The sequence below is a fragment of the Protopterus annectens genome, chromosome 7.part0, assembly GCF_019279795.1.
Source record: "Protopterus annectens isolate FY-2018-M chromosome 7.part0, PAN1.0, whole genome shotgun sequence".
In the NCBI taxonomy this organism is placed as follows: domain Eukaryota; kingdom Metazoa; phylum Chordata; order Ceratodontiformes; family Protopteridae; genus Protopterus; species Protopterus annectens.
In genome coordinates, this window is record NC_056739.1 from 1,473,868,735 (window position 1) to 1,473,893,731 (window position 24,997).

The following is a 24,997-nucleotide window of genomic DNA, read 5'->3' on the forward strand; positions in this document are numbered from 1 at the left end:
ACAACATCCAGTTACAGGCAATATTTGTGCCGGAAAAGAGAACACCCTAGCAGACATGTTAAGCAGAACCACCTCGGATGCTCACGAATGGATGCTACACCCGGACATCTTCAAGGCCATCACAAAGAAATGGGGAATGCCACAAATAGATCTATTCGCATCCCCACTCAATCACCAGCTCAAAAATTCTGCACAAGGACATTCCACCCACTTGCATGGAAGGTGGACTCTCTATCCTTCAGCTGGAAAGGCCTGACAGCATATGCATTTCCACCTCTTCCCTTGATGCACAAGGTACTACTGAAAATCAAAGAGGAACGTCCAAGGATAATCCTGATAGCTCCGAATTGGCCAAGACAACACTGGTACCCATTGCTGAGGAGCATGTCTCGGGAGAGAATGTGGTCAATACCCTGATGCCTTTGATGTTAACTCAGAACAACTACAACATCATGCATCCAAACCTAAAAACCTTGCAACTGACTGCCTGGAACATCACATAGCAGCAACTAACCCAGACCTTTCCCAAAGGGTTAAAGACATTATCCTTGAAGCCCGCAGACCTTCAACAAGAAGGAACTATGCAGGAAAATGGAAGAGGTTTGTCATTTGGAGTACTGAAAGAGGAAAAATGTGTAAGCACATAGATATTGCTAACATTCTGGAGTACTTGGCAGAGCTTCTACATACAGGCCTGTCCTATTCCTCCATCAAGATACATGCATCAGCTATTTCAGCAGAATACAGCTTGATCCACCTGTCTTTTCATCCTCTACTCAGGCAGTTCCTCAGAGGGATCAAGAATGTAAAACCTCCTAGGAAACCACCATTACCAGCATGGGACTTGAACTTTGTGCTAGAAAAGTTGACACTCCCTCCGTTTGAACCAGCAGCAACAGCAGATCTGCAACACCTGTCATGGAAAACTGCTTTCCTACTGGCAATTACCTCAGCAAGGAGGGTTTGGGAACTACAGGCCTTAATGGCAGTGCAACCCTTCCTAATCTTCCATCAAGATAGGGTGTCCATGAGAACTAATCCTACATTTATGCCTAAGGTGGTATCCAGAGTGTCTTTAAACCAGGCAATCCACCTACCTACCTTCTTTCCCAATCCACAGAACAGGGGGGAAAGACTGCTGCATACCTTGGATGTACATAGGCAGTTACGCTACTACCTGGACAGAACCAAAAGTAACAGAAAAACTGACCAGCTTTTAGTAGCCTATGCAACAGGAAGGGAAGGAAAAGCAATTTCCAAACAGACAATCTCCAAATGGATAGGAAATTGCATAAGATTCTGTTACTCCTACCATGGAAAACCAATTCCACAGAACATAACACCTCATTCTACAAGGGCTACAGCCACTACCACAGCTTTCTTACGAGGAGTGGCAACCAAGGACATTATTGAGGCGGCTACTTGGACCTCCGTGCATACATTTGCCAAGCATTATAATTTACCTCTATACTCTAGATCCCGAGCAGGGTTTGCCACTGCTGTACTGCAAGGGATCCTAACTACACCATAATTTTTCTTCCTCCACCCCTAGTTTGGCTATGGTATTCTACCCATTTGTTATGACTGCAGATGCATCCATGAAGGACCTAGTACAGTTTTGTACCTACCATAAATGTAGATGTCCGAACTGGATAGCATCTGCAGTCAGGATTACCCTCCCTCCTTCCCCTCTGTGGTACTCCTAGGGTATTTACCCTCCTAATAGCTAGCTGGGGGGGGGAGTCTCTTATGGTGTATTTGTTTGTATATATGTACATACATGCTTATTTTTTGTGTTTGCCTTCTACTTTTTTGGAAACATTGGCATTTATCCAAAATTTAGCCTTCCAAGAGGGCAACTGGCATCTGGGGCAAGAAACACTGAGGAAAATGGCGTCGGCTGATGCCTTTATACCCGAAGACCAGCAGAGATGATGTCGGGTGAAGTGCGACATCAGCCGAAGCCAGACCCAGACTTTGGAATCCGGCCGACCGAAGGGCTGCCTGACGACAGGACAACCCATTTGTTATGACTGCAGATGCTATCCAGTTCGGACATCTACATTTATGGTAGGTACAAAACTGTACTTTCCTTCACCTCCTGGGTCTCTTGGCAGCCACGCTTCCCATGCTTTCCCTTGCCAGGTTACATATGAGGAAGTTTCAATGGTACCTGAAGAATGTTTGGTCTCAACACGCTCATCTACTAGAGTTTCAGGTCCCATTCTTTTCCTGTCTCAAGAAGGAAATCCAGTGGTGGATCCAGCAAATACATCTGAATCCAGGACTGCCATTACAACCTCTCCCAGCAGCTCAACAGATGTACACGGATGCATCAGATCTCGGGTGGGGAGCGACTATGAATGACCTGAAGGTTCAAGGGCAATGGGACACTTGCCTTCGGAAAAAACACATCAACATCAGGGAGATAACTGCCCTTATCCTAGCCCTGAAAGCATTCCTTCCCCTTATCCATCCAGGACCTCTCAAAATTTTTACAGACAACACCACAGTCCTGTAATACATCAGCAAGCAAGGGGGAACAAAATCCTACTTGCTCTGCAGGCTAGCCATCCAGGCTTGGGAAATGGCTACCCTCTCCAAAGTGATGCTGCAGGCAGTTTACATCCCCTCACAAACCAATGTTCAGATGGATGCCCTTAGCAGGTCATCACAAAATCACGAATGATGTTGCACAGAGATGTCTTCCTGGACATTGTCCACCGTGTGTGTTCCACAAATAGTTCTGTTTGCCTCCCTTCTGAACAGACAACTACAGTTATTTTTCAAAAGAGCCCCCTCCCCACAAGTGTGGAGGGTGGATGCCTTCACAGTCTCCTGGAAGGGGACGCTTCTTTATACATTCTCCCCTTCCCTCTCATACAGAAAGTCCTGATGAAGATTCAACAGGACAAACCAAAAATCTTGTTTTTGACTCCCTTCTGGCCAAGGCAGCACTGGTTCCCCCTACTTTTTTCACTAGCCAAGGGCAATCATCACAATTTACCTCACAAGGTAGATCTCATCACAAAACAAAAGGGATTCCCTCATCCACCCCCCACTTACAAACTTTTGATTCCATTTAGACACCTTTATTCAGAGGATATGCTTTCTGTCCTGCAGGATTCCAGGAAACCCACTACTAGGAGATCCTACTTATCCAAATGGAAAAGGTTCTCCATTTGGTGTCCACACAGGCAACTAGATCCCTTTCAGACAGATGTACCTCTAGTTTTGTCTCATCTGTGTGAATTACTTAAGTCTGAACTTTCATATTCCTCATTGAAAGTCCATTTATCCGTTATCTCTGTTTGTTTATCTCTCAACCCACCATTATTATCCAGATTAAAGGTAAAGCTTTTTCTTAAGGGGGTCCTACACATCAGACCACCAAGGAAACCCATCCCTCCCCATTGGGATCTGAATTTTATTATAGAAAAACTCATGACTGCTCCCTTTGAACTAGCAGCCTCAGCCACCTTAAAGATGTGCACTTGGAAAACAGTGCTTCTGGTAGCCATGACCTCGGCCAGAAGGGTCTCAGTTACAAGCACTCATGGCCAACCCACTGTACTTAATATTTCATAAGGATAGGGTCTGTCTTCACACCAACCCCTCTTTCATTCCTAAAGTGGTCAATGAACTGTCGCTTAATCAGTCTATCCATTTACCCACTTTCTTTCCTTCTCAAAATGACAGCGAGAGAGTTCTCCATTCCCTGGGTGTAGACAAACAACTTAGATTCTACTTAGACAAGGCCAAGCACATCAGAAAATCAAACCAGCTGTTTGTATCCTTTTACCCCAGGGCTCTGGGAAAAGCTGTCTCCAAGGAAACTGTTTCTTCTTGGATTTCCAACTTGATATCCATTTGTTACTTCTTACATGGTAAACAGTTGCTTTATACAGTGAGGGCCTACCCAACCAGGGCTGTGACCTCCTCAGGGGCCTTTTACAAAGGACTAGATACAGCCTCCATTCTAGAGGCAGCCACTTGGACTTCAGTCCACTCCGTTACTAAACATTACAAACTGGACAACATCTCTAGGGCTAGGGCAGCTATTGCTAAAGCTATCCTGCATGGATTCAGAGAGTTTCTCTATCTCCTCCTCTCATATCACATGCTGAGCTTTTGTATTCTCCATCTCCTCCTCCCATATCACATGCCGAGCTTTGGTATTCTCCCTCATGTTTAGAATACTGCAACATGAGAATAGAAGGACATAGAATAGCTGTGTAAAATCTTATCATAACTATAGATGTCCTTCTCTTCCATGTTGCATTATTCCTATCCCTCCCTCCTGGCATTGCAGTATACTGTTTCCGCATGCCTTAGGCTAACTGATTTCACAGATGACACCAAAGTGACCTTTATGAATTTCCCTGCAACTTCTCGTGTTTCTGGATCTGAGATAAAGGCGCAGTTGGAAAAAAGTAGAGAAGGAGGGAAAAGCAGCATCACTGTGGGTGTAAGATTTATTGCCACCTCAGTGCTGCTTTTCCAGGATGCAGAGAAGTCAGTGCCAGATGTGGCTTAGGTATGTCATGTCACAGAGTGGAAGGACCAACAGCAACCTTGAAGAAACCCGAACTGTTGGGGCAGCTTCCAGAGTGGTTGTGGTTCCAGAGGAAAGAGTCCTTGTCCAGTAGCTGCAGCCCATCTACAGATAGTCAACAGCAGCCTTGGGTGTCTGTCCTTCACTGCAATTTGTTCCTCTACCCAGTCTTATGGAAATATGTTCTGGTGGACTGATGGATATCAACAGTAATATTCAGGGTGTGCAGAATTGCCTTGCAACATAGCAGTGTCCAGAATCACTGTCCTTGCCCAGCATCCCTCCCTAGCAAAAATAAGCTGGAAGAAGGGTGGTCTTTTTCCTCATCCAAAATGGGCCAACAAGAAAGTCCCATAAGACCAGAAAGGGTCAGAATTTTACTCCAAGTAACTTTCAAGTGCTGTAGATAAGACTAAGGATCTCATGCCCATATGCTAGACATAAGTGGTCTAAACATCAACCTCAAAGAAACTTTTTGCATGATCACATTGGGTTAAGTACTTCCCTCTTAATTTAGAGACTAAATGTGCTCTTTGGAGCTCCAAGATGCCTACCTCCATATCAAAATTGACAAAACGTCCATCAGGACATTTTTTTATTGACTAGCTGGGGGTGTAGACTGATCTATTAACTCTGTTCAACCAAAGCCTGAAGTAAAGACAGTGCAGTCACCAGAGATTTTGCTTGTTTTTTCAGCTTTTCCCGGTTAGGGGTCGTCACCGTGGAACTCCGGTCCGCTAATGATTGGCAGTAGATTTTTATGGTGCCGAGTTGCCAGCCTGACGCCCAACCTTCAACGAAGGCACGTCCATTCACGCATGTCTTTCGGAGGCCACTCGACCACAGGGAGGACATGCAAGCTTCACACAGATGGCACTCCAGCCAAGAATCGAACAGGAGAACCTCTTGCTGTGAGGCAACAACGCTACCGCTGTACCACCAGTCACCAGAGTAACAGAACATAAAATGTAAGATTTGTGTGCATAATAATGTACATTTAAATTGGCATTACATAGGGTCAGATGTAATAACATGAACTGCAGGCAGATTTGCATTTAGGGTAAAGTGAAAATAGGCAATAAAATGTTTTGTAGTCTAGGCTAATAAGAAAGGTAGGAGTTAAGAGAAAACATCAGGTTATAGAGACAGACAGATGCGAGGGTATATTACAAGTACATTCCTTTTACAGTTTAAGCAAGCAGGCATTAATTATGTTTATGACAGTGGTCATAGGATTAGATGGAGATTTGGAATGCATTCCCAAAAGAGGAGAGTGGAAGAGGGATGTGCAGAAGGTTAGGAAGATAACAAGAACAGGTGGGAAAACACTGTAAGCCAAGGGCAACTGTGTAGAGCGGGATGCATTGTCTTTTGTCTGAAACTGCTTATTTACCCTTTATCTTTGATGTCTACTACAAAGTTGGGGTTGTTTCTGTCAGTGGCACTCAAGTTCTGATCTTCCACAGTATCTTTATCTACACTCTCCATATTTTCAGCATGATTCATCAGGTGCAGTTCGTAATATTGCTGTAGATACAGGATGTACTGAGTAAGCCAGAAAACTGTGAGATGGTAAACTTGTGTTCCTTTCTAGAATGTTTTGGTAGCTTTCACATCAGCTAGTCAAATTTCAGAACAGGCTAGATTGCCTGTCTTATAAGTTAAGTTTCACAAAGATTGACTGACACTTTGAACAATTTAAAGCCATTTTCTTAAAACAGACATTGCACTTTTAGTGAACCAGGGACTTGTCTTGTCTACAGCTAGATCCAGTAAACATTAGTTGTGTCTGGCCAACTTGGGTGTTCTCACAAACTTTTGATAATACCTAGACTCAACAAAACAGTGTCATCATGAGCATCAGCTTTTCATGTCCTTTATGAGAGTCATACAAGTATTTCCATGTCTAAACAGTGCCCTTTTCAAATGGTTGTAAACGGACGTCTTGTGTCAAGTATGACAGACTTCTTACAAGCCTGGCTAAGTTCATCTTTGTCCTAACAGAGACAGCCGAGACTGCAGTTTGTTTTGTTCCACATCATCCTGAAATATTACAGACTGGATGTGGTATCCAAGAATAGAACAGTGTTTGGAATGGTTGGAGTCAGGGCATACTATTATCTTGTCTATGTGCTACATCTTGCCATAACTTAGAACACACAGGTGATATTTGCTGAAGGTGCTCCATACAGTTTACATCAGCTCTGATTTTATTTTATAATAATAAACAGACAAAAAATAAAAATTTAGTTTGGTAAGGTACTTGGTAGGCTATTAACTTTAACAAACTTTAGAAAATATATACTTGTTCACCTATAGAAATGATCTTCAAATTAAAGTTTGAAGGAACAAATGCATATAATGATTACCTAGTCAGGTGATCATTCTGCATCTATCTTTTCTTAGTTAGTTTCACTAACTTATTAGAAAATAAATCTGCAGTTGCTTTGAGTTTCCTGAGCATGACTGCCATCTAGATGTTCATCGTGCATACAGCTGCAGTCATTACAGATAGGTTATCCTGCCGTCAGGCGGGTCCTCAGTCGGCCGAATTCCAAAGTCTAGGTCCGGCGTCGGTTGTCGTCGCTTCTTCCCTGACGTCAGTGTGGCAGGGGTACAAAAGAGGCAGCCAACGCCATTTTCTTCAGTCTTTCTTGCCGCGCGGTGCCCGAAGCAGAAGCAGTTCGCAACTGCCGGTCGGCCAGCTCCTAAGATTTATGAAAGTATTTCAGCCGAAGTCTTCTTGAAAGCTAAGTACCCCGTTGGGGAAACTTTTCTTGCCTCAGACCGATGTCAGACAAAGTTAATAATTGCATTTCTTGTGGGAAGCAAATACCGCATAAGGATTTCCACTCTTTCTGTATACCTTGCTTAGGCCCAGACCACGACGTCTCAGCCTGCCGTTTTTGTGCTAGATTCAACAAGCGCACTATTAAGTGCCGGGCGGAGTTCGCCCTTCATTATTTTGGCAAAAAATTTAATTATATCATGTCGTCAGATACTCCGACTCCAGTTTTGAGCAAAAGACGCAAAGATAAGGACCGACTTCCGAGGTCCGCACCGACTACTGAGACCACGCTTAGGCCGACTACCGGTTCTCCGGTTCTCAGCGAGGCGCCCTGAGTACCGATGACACTACATTACTTGTGACTTCAGTACCCGAGGTCGCAGGCTCCTCGGTTCCCATTCCTACTGCAGATACCAACGCCACTCTTGGCGGGGAAACTCAGAATTTAGACAGGCCTGCCATTTCTCAAGGTGTCTTCAGGCCTTCCTCCTTCTCTATTAAAGCTTTCACTAAATCTAAAGCAGCCATGAAAACCAAAAAACAGGGTCCCCAGACCTCCACTCAAGGCCACATGCCTAAAAAGCAGATGCTTAAAATGGCTGAGGATCTGATTACTCTTATCAGGGGTTCTCAGCCCCCCTCTGCAAAAGACCCAGATTAGAGGAAGACTACCCTTCCTCAGATCAAGCTTCTATTACCTTAGAACACTCTTGAGGACCAGGATTACACCTATTCACCTTTCAAAGACTCTGATGCTGAGGAGTCTATTCCCTCGGTCTCCCCCCCAGAGGACTACTCTTTTGGGAAAACCCTGCATACATTGAGGGAACACTTTCACTGGGAAGGTCAAGACTACTCAGATTCCAAGAAAAGGCTCAGGGAATTTCTTTTGCTCCCCCAGCATAGGCCCCTGGCTATCCCTCCTGTTTTAGATATATTGGATGATGTGTACACAGAAGCCAGCCTTAATCCAGATTCTTTACCTCCAGCTCCTGTTAAACCAGACAGGTATTACCGGGTTCCTGATTCTCACCAGTTCCTATATAAAAGCCATACTGCTGACCTAGAAACCATTTCACAGGGTCCCAAGGGAATTAAGGCCTCTACTGCTAAAAACTCATTACCTTCAGAGAGAGATTCCAGAGCTTTAGAAAGGTGGGGAAAAAGGTCTATACCTCGGCCACTTTAACTGAGGGCATTAAACTGTCAATTCCATATGTTAAAGTATCAACAGTTTTTGTTATCTCAGTTGAAAAGCAAAATGGCACAACCAGAACAACCAGATTTAAAAGTGTTACAGGATTTGTTGCATAGTGCAGAGCAAGTGGGTAAACATACCTTGCAGTGTGGTTTTGATGCTTTAGAGGCCTCATGTAGAGCTGCTGTTACGGGGTCTGTTATACGTAGGCATGCTTGGCTCAAAGAGCAAACCTTACCAGATCATGTCAAAGCTAAATTATTAGATGCACCTCTTCAAAAAGTATTGTTTGGTGTTAAAGCTGAGGAGGTACTAAAGAAAATGGAGGAAAAAGCAAAATAAATGCAAACAGTGAAGGATTTCCTGCAGGTACAACCTCCACATTTCAGCAGAAACTGGCCTTCAAAAAATTGGTCCTTTCCAGCCACGGACAGACCTCAAAGGGGCAGATACAGATACCGTAGGGGTAGAGGGCAACCTCAAGGATCTTTCAGAGCCAGACAGTGGCAAGCACCAACCCCAAGAGGCGGAGAAGATAGATCACAGTCATTTAGAAAACGGACACAATGACTTCCCCCTACACCTGCCAAGCAAAACTTTAATGGCAGCACCTTTGGGTGGAAAACTGGCATTATTTTCAAAAAATTGGCATATTGTTACAAAAGACAAATGGCTTCTGGACATTATAGACAGTGGCTACAGGTTCCACTTTCACACCCTTCCAAAAATGAGAGGCATGCCAAACCTGCCACAAAATCAAAGGGCAGAGGCACAAAAACAAATTTCCACTCTCATGGACATGAAAGTGATTCAAGAGGTACCTGCAAAAGAACAAGGTCAAGGTTTTTATTCCAGACTATTCCTGGTACCAAGGAAAGACAAAGATTGGAGACCTATCTTAGACCTGTCCATCATAAACACATATCTACAGGTGCCAAAATTCAAGATGCTCACATTACAGCAACTTCTTCCCATGCTGGACAAGGAGTCTTGGCTGGTAACATTGGACTTCAAGGAGGCATACCTGCATGTCCCTATCAGACAAGATTGCAGAAGATACCTCAGATTTCTTGCAGGTTCAACCCATTACCAATTCTCTGCATTGCCCTGTGGCTTATCAACTGCGCCCAGAGTGTTTATGAAATGCCTGGCATCAGTAATCGCCTTCTGCAGACTACAAGGAATACAAATTTACCCATATCTGGACGACTGCCTGATCTAAGCGGACAGCAAGGACATACTATTGCAGCACCTGGCGTTTGTAATAAAACTGTTGAACTTCCTGGGATACACAGTCAACAAAAAGAAATCAAAACTAATACCCTCTCAACAAATAATTTTCCTGGGTGCCAGCTTGAATACAACCACCCAGATGGCCTACCTCACGCCAGACAAACAAGGGCAACTGTCTCAATACTTCAGCAAAATGGCAACTTTCACCAGGCTAACTGCAAGGAAAGTCCTGCAGGCTCTGGGATTCATGGCATCTTGCATCCTACTAATCCCATGTGCAAAGCTGCATATGAGGAAACTTCAGTGTTACCTAAAAAACTTATGGTCTCAACACAGCCACAGCTTGGAAACAATTATGCCACTCATTCCATGCCTTCAAAAGGAATTTTTGCAGTGGGCTCAAGCATGCCAAATAAACACAGGTCTCCCTTTCTGTGTACCTCAAGCAACTCAAATCATCACAACAGACTCCTCGGACTACGCCTGGGGAGCACACATGACAGATCAGTGCATTCAGGGAAAATGGTCCCAAAAAGAGAAGCACCTACACATCAACCAAAAGGAAATGCTAGTCGTGCAAAATGCTATTATGACCTTCAAAGACCTACTACATCCAGGCCAGCTATTGATAAGGACAGACAACACCACAGTGATGTGGTAAGTAAACAAACAGGGGGGAACTCATTCATACCCCCTGTGCAGGCAAGCCATGACCCTATGGAATACAGCTCTGGAATTGCAAATCCAACTACAGGCACAATTCCTGCCAGGGAAGGAAAACACACTGGCAGACAACCTAAGCAGAAATATGACAGATCCACACGAATGGAAGTTGCATCCTCAAGTTTTCGCAAAGATAACTCAGGCATGGGGACAGCCAGACATAGATCTCTTTGCTACCCACAGAAATTACCAGTTGAAAAAATTTTGTTCAAGGACCTATCATCCACAAGCCTGGAATGTGGACGCACTCTCTTTCAATTGGACAACATTGACAGTTTATGCCTTCCCGCCTCTTCCTCTGCTGCCCAAAGTTCTGTTAAAAGCCAGAGCAGAGAGGCTGCAAATGATTCTCATTGCTCCAGACTGGCCAAGACAACACTGGTATCCGCTCCTGAAGAGCCTGACACATTCCCCACCATGGATCCTACCTCTAGTCCCTCTTCTGTTGTCCCAGCACAACTACAAAACCCTTCACAGCCAGCTCAAAACCCTAAATCTAGCTGCATGGAGAATTCCTTGATTTTACAACAGACTCTCCTCTCCAAGGAGGTGCAGGATGTCATCTTGGAGGCCAGAAGACTTTCTACTAGTAAAGCCTACTCCGCCAAATGGAAACGATTTTGTGCCTGGAATCAAGAAAAGGGCCAGAATCCTCGGGTAATAAATATACCTCAAATTTTACAGTACCTAGCTGAGATGTTAAACAGTGGACTTTCCTTCTCCTCCATCAAGATCCACGCTTCAGCCACCTCTGCACAATACAACACAGATCCTCCTTTATTCTCACATTCTCTCTTAAGGCAGTTCCTCAAAGGGGCAAAAAATATAAAACCCCCAAGGAAACCACCAGTCCCTGCTTGGGACCTCAACTTCGTATTGGAAAAGCTGACCCTTCCTCCCTTTGAGCCAGCTTCTTCAACAGAACTACAATACTTGTCATGGAAAACAGCCTTTCTACTGGCTATCACCTCAGCACGCAGGGTTTCGGAGCTACAGGCCCTCATGGCTGTGCAACCATTCATCTTTTTCCATCAGGACAGAGTTTCCTTACGAACCAACCCTACCTTTATTCCAAAGATAGTATCCAGTGTAGCCTTGAATCAGACTATCCACTTACCTACCTTTTATCCAAATCCACAAAACAAAGGGGAAAGACTACTACATTCCTTGGACATTCACAGACAACTTCGTTATTATTTGGACAGGACAAAGCCATTCAGGAAATCCGAGCAACTCTGTGTCCTATGCTACAGGTGCTCAAGGAAAGGCTATTTCCAAACAGACAATTTCAAAATGGATAGCCCACTGCATACGCTTTTGTTACTCATTTAATGGAAAAACTGTGCCTGCATGCATCAGATCCCACTCCACCAGGGCCACAGCTACCTCTGCAGCTTTCCTCAGGGAGGTACTTACCAAGGACATTTTGGAAGCAGCCACTTGGAGTTCAGTGCACACTTTCTCCAAGCACTATCACCTTCCACTATTCTCTAAATCTAGAGCGGGTTTTGCCACAGCAGTCTTGCAGGGCATCCTCGCTCTTCCTAGTTCCACTTAGTGCCTACCACCTTGACTTAGCTTTGGGATTCTTCCCATCTGTAATGACTGCAGCTGTATGCACGATGAACATAGTACAGTTTTGTACCTACCATAAATGTAGATGTTCGAGTGCTCATACAGCTGCAGTCCAGGTTACCCCCCCCCCACCGTCCCCTCTCAGGACAGGCCTTATGACAAACACCTTATCATACAACCTATTTGGGGTATTCTCTTATGGTGTATTTGCTTGCAACTACTGTTTTTTGATTACTCTATTTCACATGTTTGCATAACTTTATGTTTTGCCTTCCTTCTGGGGGCACCTGACATCTGGGGCAAGAAAAACTGAAGAAAATGGCGTCGGCTGCCTCTTTTGTACCCCTGCCGCACTGACGTCAGGGAAGAAGCGACGACAACCGACGCCGGACCTAGACTTTGGAATTCGGCCGACCGAGGACCCGCCTGACGGCAGGATAACCCATCTGTAATGACTGCAGCTGTATGAGCACTCGAACATCTACATTTATGGTAGGTACAAAACTGTACTTTTTAATTGATGGACTGATTTTATAAAGCCAATCTTCCACAGCATGCGTTGAACTGTTTAATGTCCTTCTGTTCTCATGTTGCAGTATTCCAAACCCTTGGGTTTTCTTCTATTGCTACCTGAACATCTTGCCAGTACAGAGCAGCGTCTAGTCATGCAGGGTATGTGGGATGTCTGATGGCTAAAGGAACGTGGGCCATAAAAGTGATGTCTGCATGTACTAGACCTCAGAACTTCTCTTCCGCCAGTCGAACATGAGCTGTTCCTGCCATACCAGCCATCGGATTATCTTTTTCAAAGATAAGTACCCCTTTGGGGATGGTTTGTTATTTTGGGTCACTGCATGCCTGTTTAGGTTTATGTAATCCAGGAAGGGAAAGTGTAGGTGTGGTTGTCAGATCCCCCATAAGGAAGCCAACGAGCTTTGCCTTTTCTTAGGGCCTACGCACGACCATATGTCCTGCTCCTTCTGTCAGACCTTCATCCCTAAAACCTTATGCCACCATCTAGATGCCTTGAACATTTATTTAGAAAATCAGTGCCCTAAGTGCTTAGCTTCAGCTGTGGAGGGGCCGTCTGGTCAGCCTGTCGAGCCACCTAATAAAAAGGCCAAAGTTGCTAGTCCTGAATCCATGGCTGCACCTCCTCCACCTGTGGCCGTCATTAGCCTGGAGAAATGTTCAGTCACCACCAGTATGGCTACAGAGGGTACCATTGGGGAAGCTGTAGAACCCAGAGTGGAAGGCACCTCCTTAGAGGTAATGCAGATGTCTGCTACCAACGATGAGGGGGAACCTCAGCTTGTACTGGTCCTTTCACTACTGCAGATGTTAGCGAACCTAGGCCTACCTTGGCCCCTATGCCCTCTAGGCCTTCCCTAAAAAGACAACAGAAAACAAAGCATGCTTCTTCTCCTGTACAGAGCCAACCAGACTGGCAGGCATTTTCTCAGAGCCTCTTCAATGCTTTTATGGCTCTTAGGCCTGCTATGCTCTCATCCTCTCCAGTGGCTCCCCCTGTAATTAGCCCTAGGCATCAGGCTCAAGATATTTCTGAACCTGAAGCTGAGAACTCCTCTGACTCCTCTTCAGAGGATTCGATATCCTGTCTCCCAGTTACCATCACCCCCTGGTTATGCCTCCCCAGAGGAAAATTCTGCTGAGACAGATTTTCCAGGTGAGGATCTCACCTTTGGGGAGACCATTTCCAAAATTGGGGAGTTCTTTAAGTGGGATTCCACTGAGATGACAGAACTTCAGAAAAGATATTATGAACTTTTACAAATGGACAATCCTGCTCTTTCAGCTATACCTCCAGTCTTGACAGATTTTCTGGAAGCTTTTAATGCAACCTTTGTGAATCCTGATTCACAGCCCCCTGCCCCTCAAAGGCCTGACAGATTCTGCAAGGTAAACCAGCATGACCAACCAAATAATATCCACAAATTTGTGGATATTATTTGGTTGGTCTTGCTGGTTTACCTCTTCTCTGTGGTTTCTACAGTTGAAGTATCCTGTGTTTTGTTCCTGATTTTTAGATTCTACAAGGTCCCTGAGGAGGCCAAATTTCTTAAGTGGCCTGTAGCAGACCCTGGCACTGTACCAGTTTCAACTGATAAGCCTTTAAATCTGCTTTCATCCTCCTCAGTTCCCTGTACAGATAAAGACAGCGAGGCCATGGAGCACCTTGGAAAAAAGGTTTATTCCCCAGCAACCCTGGCATTCAGGGCAGTAAACTATCAAACTCGTATGTCAAAATGTGCCCTAGCCCTTTTAGGACAAGCCATTAAGCGTCTGACTGAGATCCCAGACTCTCCTGCCAAGGCACAGATATCCAGCCTTATATCCTTGTCTTCTCAGGTCACTAGGCATCCCATTAGGTGCAGCTATGATGCAGCTGAAGCTTCTGCCAGATCCCCTGCATCTGCCTCAGTCCTGAGATGATATTCCTGGCCATGGTTACAGCCCTTACCTGATGATATTAGGGGAAAACTATTGGATGCACTTCTGGATAACTCTGCCCTGTTTGGGATAAAGGTGGCTAAGTTGTTCAAAATTCTACAACAGAAGGGGAAGGAGTTACAAGACCTGGAGCACTTGTTTGTTTCTCCTGTCCCCAAATTCCACAGGAATTACCCCTCAAAAACTCAATTTCTAAGAAAACATTCTGCTTTTCTTTCCAGGGGCAGAAAGAGCACCAGGAAGCAGCAGCCTCCTTCCAGGTCTGCTCAAACTCCGGCCCAGAAGCCTCAGTTTCAGGACAGGGCAGGTAGTCTGTGAACAAATCTCTCAATTCCACCCCCCTTCCTAAGACTCTCTCACTGTCTCCCTGTTTGGAGAAACATTACCTCAGACAGGTGGGTCTTATCCATCATAGAAAAGGGTTATTTCATGTCTTGGATCACAGCACCTTCCTTGAGGGGTATTCCACAGCCACCCAATGTGCAGCTTCCCCTTTTTCAGCCAGTTATAGACAGCCTTATAGCCCAAGGAACAATTCAGTCTGTTCCTATGACAGAAAAGGGAAAGGGTTTCTATTCCAGACTCTTCTTGTCCCAAGAAAAGATGGCCCTTGGAGACCAATCCTAGATCTTTCTCACCTCAGTCTTTTCTTGCAAGTACCCACCTTTCGAATGCTTACTCTGCAGACCCTCTTCCCCTTGATTTTACCTCAGGGATTCCTGGCCACTTTGGACATCAAGGATGCCTACCTGCACATCCCAATAAGGCTCAATTACAGGAGATACCTGCACTTCAGTGTGGGCTTCTCACATTTTCAGTTCTCTGGCTTGCCCTTTGACTTTCTACAGCATCAAGGGTCTTTACCAAGTGCTTGGCACCAGTGATTGTCTTCTGCAGGACTCAAGGGATACAAATATTCCCTTACCTGAATGACCTTCTGATCCAAGCAGACTGTTTAAAATCCTTGCTATGCCATCTACAAACAGTAATGTCAATCCTTCAAGCACTGGGTTTCAAGATACACTACCGTAAGTCCAACCAGAACCCCTCTCAGGACCAAATATTCCTGGGATGCAGGATAAGGACAGATGTCATGAGGACCTTTCTGCCACCTCAAAAGATGGAAAACTTAAGGCAGTACCTGCTCTCTGTCCTTCAAGTCACATTCTTGACTGCCAGGCAGTATCTCAGACTCCTGGGTCATATGGCATTGACTATTCGCATATTGCTACTGGCAAGGCTCCACATGAGAAGGTTACAGTGATAACCAAGATCTATATGGACACAGCACTCTCACCCCCTAGAATACAAAGTTCCCTTCCTACCTTGTCTCAGGAAAGAGATAGGGTGGCCTAATGGTTAAGTTGTTTGCCTTACAAACACAAGGTGCAGGGTTTGAGTCTCAAAAGGGATAATTGGCTAGGCTTAAAATGGCTCGCAAGGGCAGTTAGCCTAGTACTAATCTATGAGTCTAAGTCTATGAGATTGTCTGGTGGTTGAATCAAGTGACCTCCAACCCAGGACTCCCCTTTCAGGCTGCCTTGCTAGTACAGGAGATATACGCAGATGCCTCAAGTCTGGGATGGGGAGCAGCCATGGGTTTCCTAATAGTCCAGGGCACTTGGTCAGACTCCGTCAGACAGGAACATATCACTATCAGAGAAATGAGAGCAATTCTTCTGCCCCTGAAGCCTTTACAACACACTGAAACAGGGCCCCCTAAAATTGTTCACAGAAAACACTACAGTTCTGTGGTATGTGAACAAACGGGGGGGGGGGGCGATAAAATCCTATTTGCTGTGCAGACTAGCTCAAAACTTTGACTTCAATTGCACAATGTAAAAGACCACTTTATTTTGATAGTTACAGTTGTGACACCGTTGCATGAGGCCTTCCAGTGAGAAAATAGTAAACCTATAAAATATTGTAATAATAAATCTGAGTAACAAGCCTAACATTGGTTCTATGGCACAGAAGGATAAAGTCCCAAGTATGACTTAGAAAATCTGAAATCCACTAATGACCTAGGTATTGGAAAATTTGTCAAGGAAGGATATGAGTGATAAGCTGATGCTTGCTTGTCATCTTGGGGGAGTGAAGTATTCCAGCCCACTGCAGTGCTGGCACCTACTAGAGAAAGAGAAGTATGGCATGCAGAATATGAATCAGGAGCATGGGCGTGGTGTTGCTAAGTTGCATACATGCAGTAGCCTTATTTGACTGTGTGTGCATGCATGTATGACAAAACATGGCATTGCATATGTAGAGGTATAGCTCAGCCTGTAGGTTAAAAGGTTATGTCCAACAAAGAGAAAACCTGAGCCAGCCTTGAACAATGATTTGCCACAACACTACTCTGACCACAGTGTTGACAATAAAGTGTGGGGCTGTGACGTAATTCCAGATCAGATGAAGGCAATCCCTCCACAGGGCAATGTACAGTACCAAAGTCTAAAGGGGAAGGAAAAACGAGTAGATCACTTAGTCAATATAGCTTCTCCAGGTGCTTGGTGGTTAGGAAGATCTGTGGAAAAACAAGTCCACTCTAGAAAACAAAAAGTTGATAAAATGATGACTTACACAAGTTATTTCTTAAAAAAAAAAAAACGAGCTTCATTGACCCAGAGTAAAGTGTACCAAATATTAAAATATGCGTGACTTTTTTATTTCAGAGTTTGATTTTCACACCTTTACCATGGATGATGAAATTGTAAACTTTTTCTGAAGCCTCAGACATCATTCAGTTTGCAGCAGTGGCAGTGGCTCAGCAGGTAGCACGCTTGCCTTTGATATTGGAAAGACAAAAAAAAGCTGGTGGCACTGTTCTCACATCAGACATTAGGATTCATTGTCTAATAGTTACCCTGCTGTGCAGCATAATGACTGTACTGTCCTTCAGATGAGAAATTTAATTTGTAGTTCCATCAGTCTCACTTGCTGATAGCTCAGGTAGAGTAAAACTCCTGCAGCACTTGTCAAAAGTCAAAAAATAGAGGAAGGTAATCTTTCCCCTTTTCAGTGCTAAATTTGCCCTAGTTAATATTAATATCACTTTGTGTTTCCCTTGAACATAGGATGTGACTAGAGACTCTACTTACATTTTGTTTACCAGGTTAAAAAAAAATAGACTTGCACTGGTAACATGTTATGAGAAATATTACTTTCCAGAGCCGCGGTGGCGCAGCGGTTAATGTTGTCGCCTCACAGCAAGAGGTTCTCCAGTTCAATTCTCGACTGGAGCGCTTTCTGTGCGTAGTCTGCATGTTCTCCCCATGGTTGATGTGAACTTTAAGGACGTGCAGGTAGGTGCGTGCGTGTGTGGGTGTGCCATCTTTGAAATATTGGGCGCTGGGCTGGCAACTCAACACCATAAAAATTCACTGCCAATCATTAGCGGACCAGAGTTCCACTGTGGCATCCCCTAACTGGGAAAAGCCAAAAGACCTTACTTGGTGGGTACTAAAAATTTTGTTCATTTGTAGGGATAGCACTTCAGTGGTGCATTGGTTGTCATTTCTCCCTCACATCATTTGGGTCTACAGGTCATTTCTGTGCTTTGTGCTTTCTCTTTGGAGTCTGCACACCCTCCCTGTAAGAAAACACATGGAATTTTGCCAGGTGTCTGTTTCCTCTTGCATCTCAAAGACACATTGTAATTGAATTGTCAATCATCTAATTGCCTTAATGAAATTAATGCTTTTCTGTTAGAGTAGTATTTATTCCGTTTACACAGTCACAAAATGACAACACTGCAGACATTCAGGGGAATTGTTTCCCAGTGAGAAAGTATAACTGTGAATTAAAAATGGTAGGAATTCAAAACTCACTGTTTTTGTAAGACCATTTGGATGTTTTAAAGCAGCATATATACTTCACCAGATTAGGACTTTTTGAATATGTTCTGAAACTACAAGCTTTTGAACTGCCGCTGAAGTTGTTTCTGTATGTAGCTACCTAATGTATTCTTGAGTTTCACAGAAAGCAAATACATGTGGATTTTCTGCAATTAAAAAAAATCCAGTGGCCTTTGCAAAGTTCATACCATTCATCTTGCATCATCTTTTTCAACTTGAAGTAGGATTGGTCAGTAATCAGTTGTTTGCAGATTTTTTTTGTACTGAGATGAGTTGAGCTTTAGTGTTACAGCTCGTTACAGTGAATGCTGCTGCTCAAGTGTTGATTTTAGCCTTTGTTTTCTTTCTTGAATACGATTTTGTAACTTGTGCTGTGCCACTGCCCCACTGTGGTTTGAAAATTTGTCTGTAGAAAACCTATATAGAACATCATTTTAAAATTTCAGTTTGTATCTTTCTAGACTGTAAAACTTGTGTAGCTTTTCCTTTCGAGGTGTTCTCACCCAAACTATTTTATAACAATTAAGTGTAACACCACGAGAGATGCCTTAGGAAAAATATTACTGTAAATATTTTTTGTCTCTCCTTGCTTTTATTTATTATAGTTGGGCAACATGGCTGAGATGACATTCAGCTGCAGAGAAATATGGCTGTTGTAAATTCTTTGTAGAGAAAGAGAAGGGCCCACTGCCAATGCCCACAGTTTTAATAACCGAGTGCATACATAGGTGCAGAGGAAGTAGAGAGTGTTGTGTTAAGTGTACAGTACATGCTTATGTAACTACAACATGTAGACATGTGCTACATTATGGAAGAAATGTTGCATGCTACTGTAGCTACATTTATGCTCCAGTTTGCATTTTAGGTAATGTTCCCTAGACACTGAAGCGGGGTACTGATTCACACACAATAATAATAAAGGCACTGTCCTCTGTACACTGCATTTTTACCACCACTGACATGCCCACAGGCCAGCCTGCTGCTGATGCCTGACATATACTGCCTGTTGCCTCATGTTGTATTAGGGGCCACGGACATTATTTTCCTCCCTGCGCATTTGGTTATTGAAGTTGAGGACATGGCATCGCATTCTTCTTTTTGCCCACAGGGAATTCACAGCAGTCCTATTTCTCTGCAGCTGAATGTCACTTCAGCCATGTATCCACGGGTCTATATTATAACATTAAAGTTTTAAAACTTCGAATGTTATAATATCGGACCCTTTAGAGTCAAAGCTGACAATAGCGAAGCCTCGGAACATCGAAATTTTACTTAGGATAAGATTTTCGTGGTCCGTTTCGTGGCTTTGCTATTTACAGCACTGTGGTGCGATTGTTACAGACCGGGTTTAGGGAAGTGAGCAAAAGGAGGTTATGGATTGGGTTTATGTAAGTGTGGTGTGATGGTTACGGACCGGGTTAAGGTAAGTGAGCGAACGGACTGGGGTAAGGTCAGTGTGCGGTAGTTAGGGACTTTAGGGCTAAGGCGCGGGTGAGGTGAGTGTGCGGTAGTGACAGACTTTAGGGTTAGGGGCAAGTTAAGTGAGTTAGGGTTAGGGCACGGGTGAGTTGAGTGTGCGATAGTGACAGACTGTAGGGTTAGAGGCTGGTTAAGTGAGTTAGGGTGCGGGTGAGGTGAGTGTGTGAGAGTTACGGACCTTAGGGTTAGGGTTTGGGTTAAGGTAAGTGGATAGATAGTGTATGTACAGTTTAGTTTAGGGTTAGATGTAGGATTTTAAGTGTATGTTTGTGGATTGCAGTTATTTTGGTGCGCTTGTGTTGTGTGTGTGTTTTTTTAAACAGCAGATTTTTTTCCCTGGGAAAAAATTTGCTGTTCTGCATGTTCGATGTTATGACTGTTCGACTGAAATGGGTCAATGTTATAACATTCGAATTTTTGAGCGTTCAGTGTTATAATCCAGAACCAAATGTATCACAAGGAAATGTCTTGCTGCCTAGGCACCTGAATCCGGTGACCGGAGTATCTGTTTGTCATACAATAGAATTCCTTATGACAGTAGTACTAGGTAAAGTGTTTGCTTGCTTTAAGGACTTTGTCCTTCAGGGATCATTGTGTATAGACTTGTGTGTGGTGGTAGGTGTTGCTTTTGGTGAGTGCCTTAGTGATTGCTGAGGGTAGGTGTTGCAGTGTGACTGCTTAGGAGGTCTTTGAGGTTTGGTAAGATTTCTTTTAAGTGACTCTGCATAAGAAGGTTTGTGTGTGGTGAACGGTTTATGTGAAGGAAGTAATGTGTTTGTGTTTTTGGCAACCTTGTTTGTAAGCAAGATTTTTGCACCCAAGGAAGTTATGTATGTACACGTCTCACATACTGTTAGTTTCTTTAAGGATTAAAAGGTTGTCTGAGTACATAGGTTCATAAGTGTGAACTAGATGAAGAACCACTTGGTCTTTTTAAGCTCATCCATGCATCCCAAATCATTGAAAGCTTCTGGTTCCCTTGGTAAGTGTAAGCAGGGACTTTGGAAATGAAACATACAAGCAGGGATCGGGAAGATGAAAAACTTACAGGCTTCCTTTACACATTACAGACATAGGTGCCAAACCAAGAATGAATTTCCTATCCTCCCCATCCAGTTTTTTGTAAGTGAGAGTTTTGCCTCCAAGGAAGTTATGTCTGTAAATCTCTTGCATACTTTGTTAGCTTCTTTAAGGATTAAAAGGTTGTTTGAGAACATGAGCCAATTGATACATTATCTCAGGATGCCCTTATCTGACAAGCTGGCCACAGAGACATTGGGACCTGTATTAGGGTTGGGCTGTTATCCTTTAGGGTCTTGGTTTTACAGGGGTCACCTGACTAGTGTCTAGGGTGAAGGATAGATGTTAGAGCATCAGACAGGACTAAGATCGTACAACTAGCTAGCTGCCTTAAGCTCAGCTCCAAGCAAAGCCTTTATGTTATGGGTTAAAGTCCAAAGTACTAGCTTTGCAGGTTCGCTGCTGTACAGGGTACTACTTACTGCTACTGTGCAGCGAACAGCTCCATGAAAATGCACATAATTTGTAGCAGACAAAAAAAGTGAAAACTAACTCCCATGCCCTCTGGCCAGTAAACAGCTAAACTTGAAGCTTCCTGGTTTGCCTCCCAACTCAGAGACACCAGTTAAACACCTCCTGCCACAAGATGGCTTATCTTGGAACTTCTTAATGTAAAAGCACAGCAAAAGTGGCTATCAAGTGCAAATTAACACCTAACTAAGTTCCTAAAAGGCCTCTGGCTGATGAAACAATCTCACTTTAAGCCTCCCTGTGTATTTCCCTATTCGGACTGACCGTGCTACTTTAACAGTCCCAGTCTTCTTAATGTAAAAAAAAACACTTTGGTTAGCCAGAAGAGAAAAGGTACCAACTAGCTATAACAAGTAATTATCATGTTAAGCCCCCTTGTGTTTTTCCCAAATTTTCAGACCAGGCTACCTTTCTGCTCCCACTAGAATTGCAGTCCCAGCCTTCTTAATGTAAATAAAAAAACACTTTAGTTAGTCAAATGTGAAAACGTATCAGAACAAATCAAGTAACTAGTTACAACAAGTAATTCTCACTTTAAGCCTCAATATGCGTCTTCCAGCTTGGACAGACCAGGCTACCTTTCTTTTCCCACTAGAATTGCAGTCCCAGTCATCTCAGTGTAAAAACACACTTTAGTTAACCGCAAGTGAAAAAGTACCAGAAATAAGTCTAGCAACTGGCTACAAGTAATTGCAAGGGGATTCAAAGGCAGACAGGGCAGCAGTGAGGAGCACGCACACTTTAAGGCAATTTCAAAGTGTACAGTCCAGGAAGAGGACCTTCCCAGTTTCTTCTGTCAATATCCAATAAGGTGAGTAGAGGAGGTAAGACTGGGAGGATACTTTAGGTCCATATATACAGAAGATGATATTTGGAGTAGCTTCCAAGGCCAGATATACAGTAGGGGCAGGCAGCTCAAAAACCACCAAGTATAAAAGCACAACAAGAATAGGAAGGGTGGGAGGAAAACAAATTCAGAAAATCACCTAGACCCAACATGGAAACCAAAAGGCAATGCAGACTGTAAAAATGCCTTAAATTAACAGCTTTAACATCAGATAAAGAGCAAACCACACACAAAACTGATTTAAATAGTAAGATAAGTGCAATTATAAATGTAGTTAAAATACTTTTCTGAGTGCATACATATATATACAGTAGTCTTCTATTGCTTTACAATAAAATGTTTAGCTTTTACTCACAAACATTTGTTTCCTCAAACAGGAAGAAAGGCGTTGCCGGACAGCCCATGAAAGTGCTGAAGACTCTGAACGTGAAAAGTTTAGTCTGTTCTCAGCTGCAGTAAGGGAGAGCCATGAGAAAGAGAGAGCAAGAGCTGAAAGAACCAAGAACTGGTCCATCATTGGTTCCGTGTTGGGCGCTGTCATTGGTGTATTGGGATCAACATATATCAACCGTGTCAGGCTGCAAGAGCTTAAGGCATTACTGCTTGAAGCACAAAAGGGTCCTGCCAACTTACAGGATGCCATTAGAGAGCAGGCTGCTATCCATCATTTGCAACAGAAAGAACTTGGTGATCTTATCACTCATCTGAAGAGTAAAGGGGCAGAGACTCCACAGTCAGAAGGTGGTGCTAAGTTGTCTTCAACCTTACAAATACCAGTACTAAGTGAGCCTTTGGTTGCTGCTGTAAAAGAACAGTTACAAAATTCAGAACATACTAATGCAGCTGTGCAGGGAATCAAGCAAAAGCTGCAGATTGTTGAAAGCAGCTTAAGCAGTATGGGACAAGAAATTAGAGGTTTGAAGGCTGCAATTCAAGTCAGGCAGGCTGACACAACAGGATATACTTCATCTTTTGAACAGGAGGAGTCTAAACTTGTCAAGGAAGATTTCATTCTGGACTTGGCTGCAGCAGAGCAGCGATTAAAGGCAAGGATTAACAGAAATGCACTATACACCACTGTGTTAACATACACTGCATTTGCAGTGACACTTCCAGTACTCTATTTCATATTCAGAAGTAGTTAGGTGAACAGTAACCCATGAGAGAGACTTTGCCCACACATTAAAGTTAATGCAGTGACAAAAAGTTATTTTTATCACACATTGTTAAAGATATGGAACACTATGGTGCTTCTAAACTGTTGTTCATATTTAAACATTAGATATGTATCTATAATAAGACTTATTTGGTAGTTTGAAAAGTAACATTGTTTTACTAGCAAGTCTCAAGTATTCTGCTTACAGCATACTATGAAATTTTTTGCTTATGGTATTTTGAACTTTCTGGACTGATCCTGAGTGAAGCAAAAATTAAAATAAAAATATAGAAGTTGTGAAATTTTTAGTTTGCTTACTTTTTTAATGTCCTTTGGTTCAAGGTAAATGAAAATTTGAGCATGAGAACTGTGTTATCTTCTCCACCATTCTTTTTTTCCCCTGAGAAGTTACATTGCTTAGAGACCACTTGCAACTTATGCCTGCACATGCCATTGTATTGCACACTTGGTCCTTGAGCCCAGCTGTTCTTTTCTGCCAGTTACACATTTAAGATTTCAGCCTTGACACAGCCTGGAGAAAGTTCACAAAATGAATCGTCAAAGTGTCTGAGTAACTTCCATATGAGACCGCTGCTGTCTCCATGAAAAACACTGTCATAATTGCCAATGTATCAACCCAGTCAATTGTTGATGTCAGCGAGAGGAACAGCTAGCCAGTGTCTGTACCTGGAGATTAGCAGTGGTTGGTAGCTTCACGTCGGGATCAGAAGGCGGCTACAGTATGCAGCCCCTCATCTCTGCTGGAGCACCTTCACAAGTACAAAAAGTTGGAGGGTAGTCCCCAACCAAGTCTTCCTAGAAATAAGTCAGTTTCAAAAACATCTCTCTGGTCTCACTTGCAGGTCAAGCTTGCCCTCTGCTGTCAAGGGTGCAAGCTCACATCTGTTTTCTACTTTGATGGATGATGAAGGACTCTGAGGTTGTGCATCTCCAGCTCTCACTCTTGGGGTTTCTTGTTTATAGGTGCCATTCATCCACCAGTTGATCAGCTGGGGTTTGCAATACGCTTGCCTAATTTGAGTGCAACTTGAAGGTACCTGGGCCATAACTGAAGATACTGAATTCAGTATGAACTTTCATTGTAAGGTTCACACCTAGGGTCTACTAACAGGGTCCATTGCTTAGTTTAAGGAGAGTCCACCAGGTCTTCCCACAATGGGCTTTTACTCTTAAGGGTCTGATATCAAATGTTTAACATTTTGTGGAAATTGTTTTTTGAAGGTATGGAATCATTTCATCAGGGAACATTACTAACACAGGCCACTCATGCCCCTATGCTGCCCATAGGACTTCCAAGTATAGTATCCTATCACCCAACCTCAGCAAGTGCCCTGCACTCTCCCACCGTTGTATAACACTGAGTATGAACTGGTCCCTGAAGCTGATGGGAGGAAGAGAACTCTCCATCATTCTATTTTCCTGGAGCGGTTATCTCTGAGATAGTTAAAAACAGTAATGTCTCACCATCTTGTTACTTCTCCTCTCCCAATGACCCATCTTCTGAAGATACCCTGAGACTCATGACATTTTATGGACTAGTCTCTG

The 24,997-nt window shown here is 43.5% G+C and overlaps 1 protein-coding gene across 3 annotated transcripts in view; it reads left to right on the plus strand.

Annotated features, from left to right (window-relative positions):
* The window catches only part of CCDC51 (coiled-coil domain containing 51), a 225,447-nt gene extending 201,714 nt beyond the window's left edge, over positions 1-23,733 (plus strand). For all 3 annotated transcript variants that reach the window (XM_044078022.1, XM_044078023.1, XM_044078024.1), the window contains exon 4: positions 22,653-23,733. In XM_044078022.1, coding sequence (XP_043933957.1) covers positions 22,653-23,420 — 768 coding nt within the window. In that variant the 3' untranslated portion in view covers positions 23,421-23,733. The remainder of the gene's footprint in view (positions 1-22,652) is intronic.
* The last annotated feature ends 1,264 nt before the right edge of the window (positions 23,734-24,997 follow it).